Below are 14,084 nucleotides of genomic sequence, written 5' to 3' on the forward strand. Positions count from 1 at the left end.
TATTTTGCTTGGAAAAATGGGAAATGGGTGCAGTGATTAATTTGCAATTAATTTGCTTTATCAAAACCTGACAGTACTTTTCTGCATTCAGGTCAGTTCTTGTGTAATTTGGCTGACGTCAGCCTTCTGTGGTTGCTGGTCTTGCTAACTAATGATTTCTCTCACTGATAAAAGAGCCACCTTTAAGAGAACACACTGGGAGAATAAGAACTGCTATGCTTTCATCTCTTTATTTTTGAACTGCATTCATTATTAATGACTGCAAAAATATAAACTGATTACGTTATGTGCACCAGTTTTTCCCCCAAACATGCTGGATCGTTCATAACAGTGACTGTAGAAGCTGTATGATTTTTAGATGACCATCTGATTTGGAAATGGAGAGGGGCAAAACATAAACTTGTTTGCTATTTTATATTTCAGTATAGATTTAAAAAGAATGTGCTGGTTGTTATTTCATTGACTTTCTTAAGCCTTATTTTAGTAACAGTAACAGCTCTGAAATGTTCTAACAAAACCATCTCCAAGAACCTTCAGCGTTCAGTTCAGTTTTATTTTTAACATTGTTTTTCCAGAGAAGCTCTGAGAATCCATGAAGGACTGTTTCACCCTGTGTGTTCTGTCTCATGTCGAGTTGGCCCTTTTGTGGTTTCAGGTCTTTATTCTTAATGGGGAAAAATGATGTTTATTACCATGTAATTTTAATTTAGTTAATGACAACAACAAAAAGATCTGTGGTCTGTAATATGAATCTGTTCCTTAGTTTCCCTCACTTGTTTGTCCGCTAATATTTGTTCATCTCTCTCTTTTTGTTTTTTTTTTCTTTTCTTTTCTTTAATTGATACATCACAGATCATGGCAGTCGTAATGGTAGATTTGAAGGGTTGTACTTTATGCTTTGCTCTCATGCTAGTGTCTAAACAGAAATAATTGTTGCTATTGCATGAGGTTGCATCAACATAGTCTCTGTGTTGTGCATATGCTTACATCTGCGAGTGTAGTTGTGCAATACACAGCCACAGAAACATGTTTAGTTGTATTTTGTTGTTTTGATTTTTTTTTTTGTTTGTTTGTTTGTTTTTTGGTGTGTGTGTGGGCGGGGTTGGTTTATTGAGGTGCTTCATTAACAATGCCTTTTTATTTATTAATTTAAACTGAATATAGGGTCTTACAGTGATGTTTTGACAGATGGACAGGAAATCTATTTAGAAATGCCTTTGGCCCATTTATAAGACTTTCACAACTAATTTTCTTGATATTCTTCATGAATTTACTAAAACAGTTTAAGCTTTGCTGTTACAAACCCTACTAAAGGTCACATTGATGATATAAGCACCAATAACCTGGTGCTAAAAAAAGGTTCTGGCACCAGATTATTCCCACATATAACATCAGTCTTGCCTACACTTTCATCTCATAAAAAGTTGTTTCTGGGTTCAAACCTCAGCTTGGATCTGTTCTCTGTTGCATTTCCCTGTTTTCCCTAAGCCCAGATGGGTTTCATCCAACTACTTCAGCTTCTTCCCATAGTCCAAAGACATTGTTGAGATTGTGATTCTTTACTGGACATTGATGTGATATAAATAGTATTTAGGATAACCATACATTCTAACAGTCTTTTAAGTGTGTTCTTATAGTCTAAAGTGCTTTGAGTGGTCACTAAGATGAGAAAAGTGCTACATAAATGAATTATAGCCATTTCCTGTTATAAATAACTTAAACAGATTTGATCAAGAAATTCAAGAAAAGCCATCAATGTTCAGTTTTTTAAGTAACAAAATAAATAAGAGCTGCAAGACACAAGAGTGGTCATGCAAAGACTTGGTTTATACATGTGGCAGAAGAGAAGATGACATTGTGCATTCTAGTTATTCCTGACAGCATCATTTCTACTGATCTGTCTACATGTGGGAGGTTTGATACTAAGGAGGAGCCCGTAAAACTTGGTCTTCCATGTGACATGGTACTGCTCTGCAGACCTTCATGCTTTGTAGGCAAGGCCCTCATCTCCTCTTGCTCATCCATGAATCCCTAAGGCCTGGGTCCCTATGGCATTGCCTGACAGTCATTCCTATATTAATATTACATAGAAAACTGCTGTGGGCCTGTGCACAGACCTGGTGGTTTTTTTTAGACCTGCTCAAATCCAGCTGAAGATATAGATGTGAAGGTGCTCTCAATGATACACACTTAATATATTATGACACAGAAACCAAGGAATCTGAATCAGTATAAAATATGGATGTAGGGCCCTGATGGGGAGAGAGGACATGCCTTAAACCTGTGCTATTTTGCAACCAAGATGGGGCGGTGTAAACGCTCATCTTGGGGCTTCAGAACAGGACTTTAAAAAACAATGGGTGATGTCACAGTATTTACTTTTATATTCTACACTGTCGGTGGTTACCTCATGGACACCTGTGGTTCTTGGAGCCCTTGATCTGCAGCTTCCTGGCTCTTCAGAACGACGTAGAATCTGCTGTTTGTTCTTTTCATGTGTCTAACCGTAACTTAGATAGGATTTTATCAAAGAATACCAGATTGTCCAAGCCTTACGCTGGTAAGCCCATTACCAGTCAAAACATTGTTAGCGGAGACTGTGACTTTACTTCTCCTAACTCTGTCTTGAGCTTTCAGGCTCCACTTCATGTCTGCTTAACAACAGGGAGCCAATTTCAAGTCACTATCAGGACATCTGTGCTGCAGATAGCTCGTCATCCACAAATTTCACCCATTCAGGAATAACCATTGGAGTGGAACCTCCACAAAGATACAGCCCTAGTTCCCTCATTGCCTTTGAGACAGGGATATAGTACCTATTCAGCAACTGCTCTGAGTTTCTCATAGCCTGCCTGTGTCACAGGAGGCCACACTAGGGTTTCTGCTTGCTGTGTTTGTTTGCCAGTTGACATCACACAGTTGTTCCATAGAAGCAGCAAGTCTCTTTTGTTTATTCTCAAGTTACGTGCTTGTGCACTTTGTTTTACTTAAAACCAAAGCTGTCCACATGTTAGGCATAGGTCAGTGCCGTGTTAATGAAATTCAGTTTGTGGTGGCCCATGTGACTGAATGAGCCACATGGGCCGGTAAGCTGTTGGTTGACCGTTCAGTCTACTTTCCTACCCTCATGTGTGGTCAAAAGCTCTTGGTAGTGACTGGAAAAATGAGAATGCTGACGTGTCTGAGTTGAGTCATTACTCGCACCGTGAAAGAGGCTGGTTGAGGTAGTTTTGGCATATGACCTGGAGTTGTTCAGGGCATCTCCCACTGGGCACACACACACTAAAGAGATCTCTTGAGAGCTTCTTGGAAGTGGTTAGAGATCTCTGCTTAGACTCCTGCCCCCAGGAGGCAGGGAGGGAGGGATGGATGGAGTTTTGAGATGTCAGCTATCAGACAAAGTGACTTGCATCTTTTAATAGGGATTGTCCCAACAGTGGTCACTGAAGAATTAAAGAGGCAAACATGGGACACACAAGTTACCAATTCTTGTGTCAAATCTCCAAACTATCCTGGGTGGGTAGTAGTCGTGTGTACTGGTGCTTGTCCATTGGCAAGCAGATGTGAGAGTGAATGGTACCAGGCAGCTTCTAGGTGTGAATGGTGGGTAATGAGTATTAATATTTTCCTCTCACTAAAATCACACTAAAATAAAAGTAAAAAGAATAGAAATTGATAAGTGAAAACTGTTCCCTTTTTGTTCAAAAAATGTTAAAATTATTTCAAATAAAGTCTTGTTCCACTCTTGGCGGATGGGGTGAGTGTACATCACAGTTCAATTTGATCTGGTCCTTAAAATGCATCTGATCTTCTGGACAGATTTTTTTTTTTTTTTAAAGGACTGAGCCTTTAGCCTGCCAATATCTAGACAGCAGCTTCAATCTGTTTTCTGATAATGTCACTCAGTGGAAGAAGCCCGTCTCGCCAGCATCTCTGCTGTCTTTCCATTCAACCTAACTTTATCGGTTCGTGTGGTTTAAGGTTGATGGTACCCTCCACTCTCAAATTCATGCACACTCATCATTAATGTGTCACCTGTTCCATCAGTGACTCATGTGTCCCCTGTGGTTGGTGCTGTGTTGAGTATATAAGTGGATGTTTCAGCGCAATTTGTTCTGCATCTGTTAAAGAACAGAGACTGTTCTTTGGACTTCAACCTCCCCCCAAAACTCGTATTCTTGTCTTGTTCTCTTATTCATTCTTTCTTCCTCATACATTTGATCTTGCTCCGATGCTCCCTCTCTCCCTGCCTTTTGCTCTTTTTTTTATTTTTTATTTTTTTAACAGACTGCACTCTGGTATTAGATGTGTTGTTATTGTTGTTCTATGAATAAGAGATATGTAGCCTCGAGCACTTAGAATGGCATTCCACCTTGCTGCACTGTAAATTATGTGTGGAAGAACAGGCTCTATAATATGCATGTAAATACGTCTACACACACACACACACACACACACACACACACACACACACACACACACACACACACACACACACACCAACTTACAAAATCTGAAGAACTGTAATATTAAGAAGCTCGCTTTGAAAACTCAGACAATTTGGCTGTTTTCTGTTTTTGCAGCAATAAACGTATTTATAATTTTTAATGAAATGGTGCACCTTTTTTCCTACTGAATGCAGACATGGATGCAGAATAAAGTGTAATATTACATTTGCTCATTTTGGAGATGATTGTCCTTTGTGTGTGTGGTTTTTTTTTTGATCAGTGGATCACACTTATTCACTGTATTACTTTTGTTATGAAATGTGAAAATGGCAAATAGATTCAGACAAGCAAATGGATGCCTTTTTAAAGACTTCCATTTTTTTTTTTACTTTCAGTTCAATATAGGAGGAGAGTCAACCCAATTAAAAATAATTATGCCATTTGGCTTGCTTTGAAAGCAATGTGCTTGAAAGGCAAAGAGAAGTAACTTTGCTTTTGTTTTTTGTTTAGTTTAGTTTGTTTTTATTCTGTTGAGCAGTAAATTAAAACGTTGCCCTTCAGCTCAGTCCAGACATCCTGAAAGTGAAATATGAATCCACAGCAAAATCTTTCTAATTTAATTTAGCTTGACCTAAATTTTTAAAGACGAAGATTTTTAATTTATTTTTTTGCTTTTTGACAGCATGTAGCTTTTGACTGCGTTTTTCGAACTCTAATCTACATATCTGTCTCTTCCTTCCATTTTCTCTCTCTGGTTATCATAAAGCACATACAGATGCAGCTTTAAATAAACTCTCTGTAAACAGATGTAGAACTTCAAAAGACTGAAGTTGAAGAAAATGAAAGGGCAATTTGTTTGGCTGTGACTGTGTGTGTGCTGTGGAAAAATACTTGATGTTAAGTACACACATCTACTGTTACTCAGTTCGAGAAATGTAATCGTTTCTTATAAAGTACATGAAAGAGTTATTTATGAGCTTTTCTGTACGCTTCATCCACTCTGGTCTTTCTCGACGCTGAAGGCAGTGGTACCCGGACACCGTTTGTTTTTTACCATGTTCTTTTATTTGTCCTTCACCGTTTCTCTTCCTCATATACTCTGTAGTTTATTTGGCAACCGTCGCTTGGAGGCATATAGAATCTAATTTAGCCTGTAATCAAGAGCTCAGATAGGGGTGTGTACATGTTGTGAGCGTTCCTGTTTGAGTGTGTCTCTCCTTATATTGGCATTAAGCGACTTTTATTTAGCCAGACCTTGCAGAGTGAGAAGAAAACACTGGGAAAGAATACTTTCTCGTTAATGTGTCTGTTTGATATAACTGAAAACATTATTTCCTCATAGGGAAAGCTCACGTGAACGTCAAGAGCTTTCGATCACACTGTCGAGTATTTTTTTTATGCTAACCTCCTCTCCCAATCTGTAATGTGAGATCAGTTGTAACCATTTCTCTCCATGTATAGCAAACTGAAATTGGTTATAAAAGGTTTGCAGGGTTTTTCTTGCATATGTTGGTCTCACACCAAAGGAACGTGTTTTGGGGTGTTTCCGCGTGTTAGAACGTGTGGAACGTTATAATTACAATGAGTGTAAAACTGTAATGACCTGATCTGACATCCCAAGATGAGAGCAGAGTACAAGTCTTTTAATTAATGTAGTTTTCAAATGATCAGTATTTAAAAGTACGGTAGGATCATTATTGTACATTAAATATTTCGGACTTTTCGTCTTCTCTTTTGTTTGGCCTGGTTATATTTTGTATTCTCTCTCTTTTTTGTTTTTTTTTTGCCTGTCCCATTTGGTTCTTTAGCCGTCAGAATTGTTGTTTGAAGACCAACAAGGATACCCAACGGATTTACTTTGCCAAATGGATCATCACGGCCTTGCTGTATTGGTCCATTTGATCGACCTTTGTTGTTATTATTTATTTTATTTTATCTTCAGTTGTTACAGGCGGGACAGACATGACTGACGGATAGAAAAGGGAGAAAGAAAGATGAAGGAAAAGAAAATCAGAAGGGAAGAGGGACAGTGAGGAAGGGCTCTTAAAAAGAGAGAGAAGAGAGAAAAAAAATCTCCTGGATCACCTGTTGAGAGAAAGAGAAGAGAAAACAAGCAAAAAACCAGAGCAACATACTAAACACAACACCGTCACGTTAATCTAGCTAAGTGTAAACAGCAGTAAATACTAAATATTGAATGTTGTTGTGTAGCAAGCAGGACCGACAGCACACAATGTATTCTGTATTCTCACAATGTATATTTTGTATTCTCTTTGTTTATTTTAATTTCTTATTGTTATTTACTTGTTGCTGTCAATATTTTTGTTATCACAAAGAAGTTAATGATAGAAATCATTGATATTGTGGCTCAGCTAAATTAAGTCAATATTTGGTGTGGTAACTCTTTGGCATTAATAGAGCTATTGCTGCCAGTTTTCGTTTATCAAAGCTACAAAGCTGATCATGACTGGAAGGAATCAGATTTTTCATGGGTGCTGCTGCCTGCTCATCTAGGGCACTCATCGAACAGAGAAGAGACTCAGGCAGGGGAATGCAACTTTCCACTCTTTGGTCATTACACTGCTGCATTTGTCACAAGGCATTCTTATTTTTCAGGGGGAAAAGCGCTCTGTAAAAGAATATGAAAAGTCACTAAATCTGACAGAGTTGTTGAGTTGGCAACAGCGAGGTGAACTGAAGCGTGATGATCACTGCTGTGAGTGAGGAATGTGAGGCGCCCTGGATGCTAAGATGAGATGGTGCATAAAAAATGTTCTGCTCTATAACTGATGGCTGTTTGATCTATGTCTCTGTGTCTCAGGGAGACTACGATCCAGTCAAAACCCGTGTTCTCCACCTCAAAGTGAACCCCACCGCCATTGCCAAACAAGAGCGCCAGCAGGAAGTGGAGGCTCTCCGACAAGAAGTGACACGGCTCAGGGATCTTGTACGCTCTTTGCAGAGTGGAGGTGCTGTGGGGCATTCCCAGGATGACATGCACAACCCCAGCTTCAGCCTTAGTTTGGCTCCTTCAAAGGAAGTGTTGGGTAAGATGACACAGAAGTGTGACATCAGAATAAGAGTGAGCTATAATGTCATTCAACAGCAAACAGGGCTTAAAAAGTAATAGGTAATGTCTAGAAGTCAAAGGCAGCCAGTATACCATCATTAAGAGTGGAATAATATGATTGATGGCTGTTAAAAGACAATTACAGTAATCTGAGAGGAAATAAGAGCATGACTGATAGTATGGGTGTCACTAGAAGTCAGTATTATTCATATCCTCACAATATTCCTTAGGTGGTAGGAGGAGGACTGGGTGACCTCGTTTATATATTTTAAGGTGAAATTGCAGATCCAGGTTTCGGATAGCTGATGTTAGATGAATGGATAAGGGGCCAAGGGAGGGTTTGATCCATGGATGAAGCTTTTCTGATCCGATGACTAGATTTTCTCTTTTTAATTATATTGTTATATAATGTTATAGTTAACATTAGAGGGGAAGTGGATATTTAGACAACATAAAGTACAGATTTTAAAGGTTGTTAAAGGTCCTCTTTACATGTAGACTGATCCAAAAAATATGAAATGGCAAAAAAAGAGAAAAGCCATACCCAACAGTTGCTTTCTAAAGGAACATGTTGCTCTTGGGAACTGCTTCATTGATATTTTGGCTCAGAAAGTCTCTGTCCTCTTAAGTGTCTATATGACAGACTGTTAGAGGGAGGACGTGCAGTTATGACAGGGTTAAATATGCATTTGGAGCTCAGGACAGTTCACTGGTAAAAGTCTGTTGGCCAATTTGTGCACAGCGCTCTGTGCTCGCTCTGTCTGTCTGCTGCTCGCTCACGGTCTCAATTTTCTTGGCACTTCTTTTTTCCAACTCCCAGCCTTCTTATTTTTTTCTCATCTTTCATTCTTGTCTTTTCTGTCATCTTCTCCTGTTCCTGGCATGTTCGCTTCTCTGGCTTTTAATTTCTTATGATATGAAAATTGAGTTTGTAACAAGTAAGTTCAGTTTAAACTCTGTATAGATAAAGCAGACCTAGTGTGTGATATCTGTCCTTATTGCAAGACCTGGGTCAGTGCAATAGAAAGTCTACAAACTTATCAGAGATCAACAGAAACGTTTTAATGTCTATAAAATTATTTAATGACATTTTACCCCATGTAGTGTTACCCTGCTGTCAGTAGTAGTTTAACTTGGCTATAGGCTTTGTGTGTTCAGTTAAGAAATTACCTAAGCAACATTACAGGAACAATACTTCATGTAGCAATTAGCAGCAGGTAGAAAATGTTTTCCATTTTTAATTACATTTAATTAGTAAAATTTACTGTCCAGTTTTATACACCAGCGGTTATTAGTTCTGCCCTGGGTGTTGATGATGAGTTTCCACATTTTTGCATTTTTCACACATTAATACTGGACAATTGTGATGACAAAATTTAAAAGTAAGTTTAGAATTAGAAAAAAATCAGGGCTTTAACTTTTTACTCTTGCTGTTACAAATTACTATTTCATTAAATACAGCTGGGAAATGAACTTTAATGATGATGATAATAATAATAAATAATCATCATCTTTTTTATAAGTTGTCTTGAGCAGTAGTTCTAGGTCTTTATAGGTCTTTCAAAGTTTTTCTTTGGACTTTGGATGCTTTTTCATTCATTTTCAGTCCAGTCCTCGTACAATTTCAGATGAATGTTTTTTTTAGTTTGTTTCTTTTTGGTTTCTTAAGCCACTTAACACTAACTGTGAATCATTAAAGCATTAAACAGGCACCTAACTCGAGGGGTAAGTCAGATAACTTTGCAAAGAAGCAGTTATTAGCAGCCTGTACCCATTTGTACCCATTTCTTAATGAAAATCTATAACAGTTTAAATATAACCTCCGCACACTGTCTCACTTAGCTCCATCAGGTACCTTTATCAAGTCAGTCAGACTGAAACATTGTGATTTAATAAGTGTCGTAGTGGTTATCGAGACAGTATGCACGAGTTGCATTTTAATTGTTGTGGAACCTTTCTCTTGGTTCATGTGTGCAGAGATTTTTTTTTAAATTTTATTTCAAATCTATGAAAACTTTAAATATTACAGTTTGAGAGGTTTTAAAATATAGTTTTTTATGATTCTCAAAAATTATTAGCTGAAAACTTATCTCAGCAAAAAACAAGTGGAGGCCAGAAGAAGTGGCAGGCATAAAAGTATCATTATCTGAAAGCCACGTCTTTAGAAAGGGTAGTTAATGGGTAGTAAAGCCTGACATATGGCAAATTATACAAGTGGGCAACTGGACAACTTTTCACCATGATGATGATCCTGAATAGAAAAACATACAGTGGAACACTATCAGTCATGGATGGGCCTCCCCAGAGGCCAGACCTCTACATTATTGAAGCAGTGTGGGATCATCCTGACAGAGAACAGTCCTTCAAGAAGCCTGGGGAAATGTTCCTGAAGACTACTTAAAGAAATGAAAAGAAAGCTTGACTAAGAGAGTTCAGGCTGTGTTGAAGAGTAAGAATAAAAATGGTCGTACTAAATATTGATTATGCATGTTTGCACTTTTCAGTAAATCGCTGCCCCTATTTCCCATTTCCCTTATATAATGATGTGAGGGGTGGCTCAAGACGTTTGCAGATGTTTTGGGACACTACAGTTTAGTTTAGTTTTTGTTTGTTTTTGCTTCTGATACGAGTGCAAATTTTAGCAGTATTTTAGACTGAAAACGAGAGAAGAAAATATATAAATAAGACGCTCCCTATGCAGCTGGCAGCTTTTGAGCCATTATGTACACAGACCTGTAGACACCAATCAAGACTGAAATACAGAAGTCACCAAAACTGTAAAAGTTTGTGTGAAAAGTATTCTAACTAATACTCGGATTTAGTAACTCAACACGTACGTTGACACATTTGTGTGCCCACTTGTACGTGTTTGTCTTTGCGATTGCACAGATAACGACATGTCCACATTCCTGTGTGTCCACTTGTCTGCACGGAGAAGGAAATGTATTGGTTGCTGCAGCCTGAGAATTCCCAACCATTTTCAGGGCATTTTGATGGCTGTCATAAAGTGACAGTTTTGTCACATTTCTGAAGTCTTGAAACACTATTTAACCGCGGTGACTGACACTTGAGAGGAGCCCAGTCACCCAGGAGACAGACAGGCACGTAGACACTCACTGGCAGACTCAGTCCCAGACTCTTAAGTTTATACTTTCTAGTCATTCACTTGTTTAATAATGACAGATAAAAATGTAATCGGCCAAGCTATACGCTATGAAGAGGAGAATGATGAGTAGAAATAATTATCAGTCGCAGCAGGGTTAGAAGTTATGGGAATAAAAACTCCCTGACTGCTCTTGAAACGACGCATTATGTTGTAAGAGAATAGAGAGTTTTGACTGACTGATGCTGACTGTAGAGAGAGAGGAAAAAAGTGAAAAGGACTGGTTGTTAAGTAAGGTATAACCCTGAACAATGTAGGTTCACATTTGAGCAGCAGAAATGCTTTTAACCTTTTAAAAAATCAGTAGCAAACACCAAGCTTTTCAGAGGTGTTAGGTAAGCATTTCTTTGCCTGGTTACATCATCTCCCTCCATGTGTTTTTGTTTTTTTGGTTAATAGTCTTTACGGTGCTCCTGCCTGCACTCGTTTTTTTCTTTTTCTTTTTTCTTTTTTTTCTTTTTACATTTTCTCAGATTTGCATACATCACAGTGTTGAGAAGATCGGCACAAATATCTATAAAAAGTAAATATTTGCCTCTTTGTGGTTGTTCCTTTCCCAGCTCTCCTTTTACCACTTGTGTACTTACAAAATGTTCATGGCTCCACATTTGCATCTATATCCTTTTAACTTTCTCTTCTGTGGTGATCACATTGTAAATAATTACCTCCACAACGACTCATTTTTTCCTCAGACAAACTAATTTCTCTGACTTCTCAAATCAAGTCTCCAAATTAAAGTAATTATCCCAAATTGATTTTCAACAAATTAAAGTCAAGCCCCATTCTGTTTCTCCCCTTCATGATTATCTCTGCTCCCAGCTAGGAGATGCAGCTGACTGCTTCAGACGCCACCGTGCTCTGCTTTATAGTAGTATGTAGACCCTGAGTGAGCAGAGGGATTGCTGTGGGGTAGAGATTGATATCATTCACAACTTTTTGATGCTGGTATCTAGGGGTGTCACGATATTTAGTAGTTGGTACCAAAAACAGTAGATGAGTACATGATTCTCTACACCCAGTTTATGTTGCTAAACATAAACACCATAAACTCTTTAATAAAAAGTTATTTTAACTAACTGGGAAACTTTAAAATGGTAAAATTATATCATTGATGGGAGACAGGCAGCAGTGTTTTGATGATTAATGTAACTATTGCTGTAACATTAAATATTTATGCAACATTAGGCATTGCTAATATTTCAGCCTATGGTTCATCGATGATTTAATTCCACCCATCTCAAGCTAAATAGTAACGTATTTGTGCTCTATACCATGAGAAGGATAATACTCTGATACTCTGAATGTTCATGGATGTTAAATTGAAAAGCATTCGCAGATCTAATTGCACATCTTCCTCTCTTGGTCTGAAAAGCAAAAATGGAAATGATTTAAATATTGCCTTTTGGGAATCAGTTATCACCCCCTGGTCATCGCCCTCAAATGTTAAGTAGTTCCATGCTAGGCTCTCCACTGGTCTCTTTATCTGATTCTCCACCCTGGTTTGAGCTTTTGTCTCCCACTTGTAGTCTTTTTCTTCTGTGCGTTCAGAATCCAGGTTTATTTAAATTGACTAAATCTTTATTTTTATGGCTTTGCTATTTAATAATATCAAGTCTTTGAGATGCTAATTTAAGTTGCTGGAGTTATTCCAGAAACTCTACATATTGATAGCATATAACTATGCTATCAAAATAATTGTGCTGTATAACTGATTTGTGTGTTGCAGATTTGCGTAAACAAATGGAGAGTTCAGAGCTGAGGAACCAGAGACTTAAAGAGGTGTTTCAGAGAAAAATACAGGAGTTTCGCACAGTGTGCTACGTCCTGACCGGCTACCAGATCGATATAACCACTGAGAACCAATACCGGCTCACGTCTGTCTACGCGGAGCACATGGATGACTCCTTGCTCTTCAAAAAGGTATGAAGAGTTCATCTAAGGTTGGGGATGCCGTCAAATGCCACAATATTTTAAATTTAAATAAATAAGAACAATAATTAGAAGCTGAAACAAGACCTGAAATTTATACGTACACTGATAATCCAGCCTTGCGTACAAGTAACACGTTTTTTTTTGGGGGGGGGGGGTTTGTGTTATTTTACATCCTTCTTTATATACAGACCTGAACTGATCAGATATGGAAACATGTAGCTTTTAGCCACAGATTGTGTGCATCATTAAACAGCAGCGTGAAGTTAAAATGGGCACACTGTCAGCAAAACTCCTACAGGCTATGGCATCTGTGTAAGTGTTGATATCTGTCCCAGGGAGCTCTTTTAAAAAAAAAAAAAGCGCCTCGGGAAGTTTAGATTTGACCTTGCAAGGTGCCGCATCACTTTGCCACATTGTGCATCGGCTTAGCGATGCAGCGAGACGAGCACTATGCCAACAGAGACTCTTTGCTTTGTGGTTTAAATTTGTATGTGTGGGAGACTGGCAGCGTCTGTGTGGAAGAGAAGAAGAGAGTGATGACTGGGCAGTGTCACAGGGTGGGTTTTACATTAATCGATCACCACTCACTTATTGAATGGGCTAAATAAAAGCTGAATTTGTCATTATCCCTTAGCTTTTTAGAAAGCACTTTTTTTTAAGCTTAACACAGCTTTTTTTTTTTTTTTTTTTTTTACTCTTTTACTTTCCTCTCATCTTTCCATCCTGGAGTTTTGTTTTTACCTCTGCTTATTGCTCAGTCTGTCTCTCGTTCTCTCTGTAGCCCAATTGTGTAGCATTAGCTAATTTCCATGTTGCTGCGGCTATCGTGTTCTGATGGCGGCCCCTAGCTAGAGCAGAAACCCTGGAGAATCCGTAATGGCAAGGTGGCAGAGGGGCGGCTTTATTATCTTGGCAGGTAATTATTGCTGTCACATGCTAATTTATTGCGACTGGTCATCAGTGCCTTGCTCAAGGACTCTCGAGAATTCTGCTGAAATTAAGAATAGCTGAAAAAGGAAAAATATAAAATAGGAGCGGTGTGTAAACGTGCACATGCACTTTTTTTGTTTTTTCTTTTGATTTCTGTCCGGTCTGCTCCATCGAAACCACCTGCGACTCTGCCAGAAGAGATAATTCACTGTCAATATTTATTAACCTCAGAGTGTGTCCATAAAACACACACATATACAGACTCACACACAGTCATAATGCCCTCATGGCGCGCACTGTCACACTCAAATGCACACATACTCGTTCCAATCTCAACACTCTATCACACCGCACAGCACTTGCTACCACCTCACCCTCCCACTGCTGGCTGCACGTGCATACAGATGTACAAAGCCACACATGCATACCCAAAACGAATGCTAACACCCTCTGTATTAGTATTCAAAGTATGCACCATTGCGAGCGTGTATGACAAACACTTAGTGGCTTATGGGAGCAGAAAGGCCTGTACTATTATTGG

General features: G+C 38.5%; 1 protein-coding gene across 1 annotated transcript in view; it reads left to right on the forward strand.

Annotated features, from left to right (window-relative positions):
* The window catches only part of mad1l1 (mitotic arrest deficient 1 like 1), a 69,973-nt gene that overhangs the window by 26,510 nt on the left and 29,379 nt on the right, over positions 1–14,084 (forward strand). The window contains exons 16-17 of the mRNA XM_080879953.1: positions 7,270–7,495; positions 12,408–12,601. Coding sequence (XP_080736079.1) covers positions 7,270–7,495; positions 12,408–12,601 — 420 coding nt within the window. The remainder of the gene's footprint in view (positions 1–7,269; positions 7,496–12,407; positions 12,602–14,084) is intronic.

The sequence above is a fragment of the Rhamphochromis sp. 'chilingali' genome (assembly GCF_963969265.1).
Source record: "Rhamphochromis sp. 'chilingali' genome assembly, chromosome: 4".
NCBI classification, from domain to species: Eukaryota; Metazoa; Chordata; class Actinopteri; order Cichliformes; family Cichlidae; genus Rhamphochromis; species Rhamphochromis sp. 'chilingali'.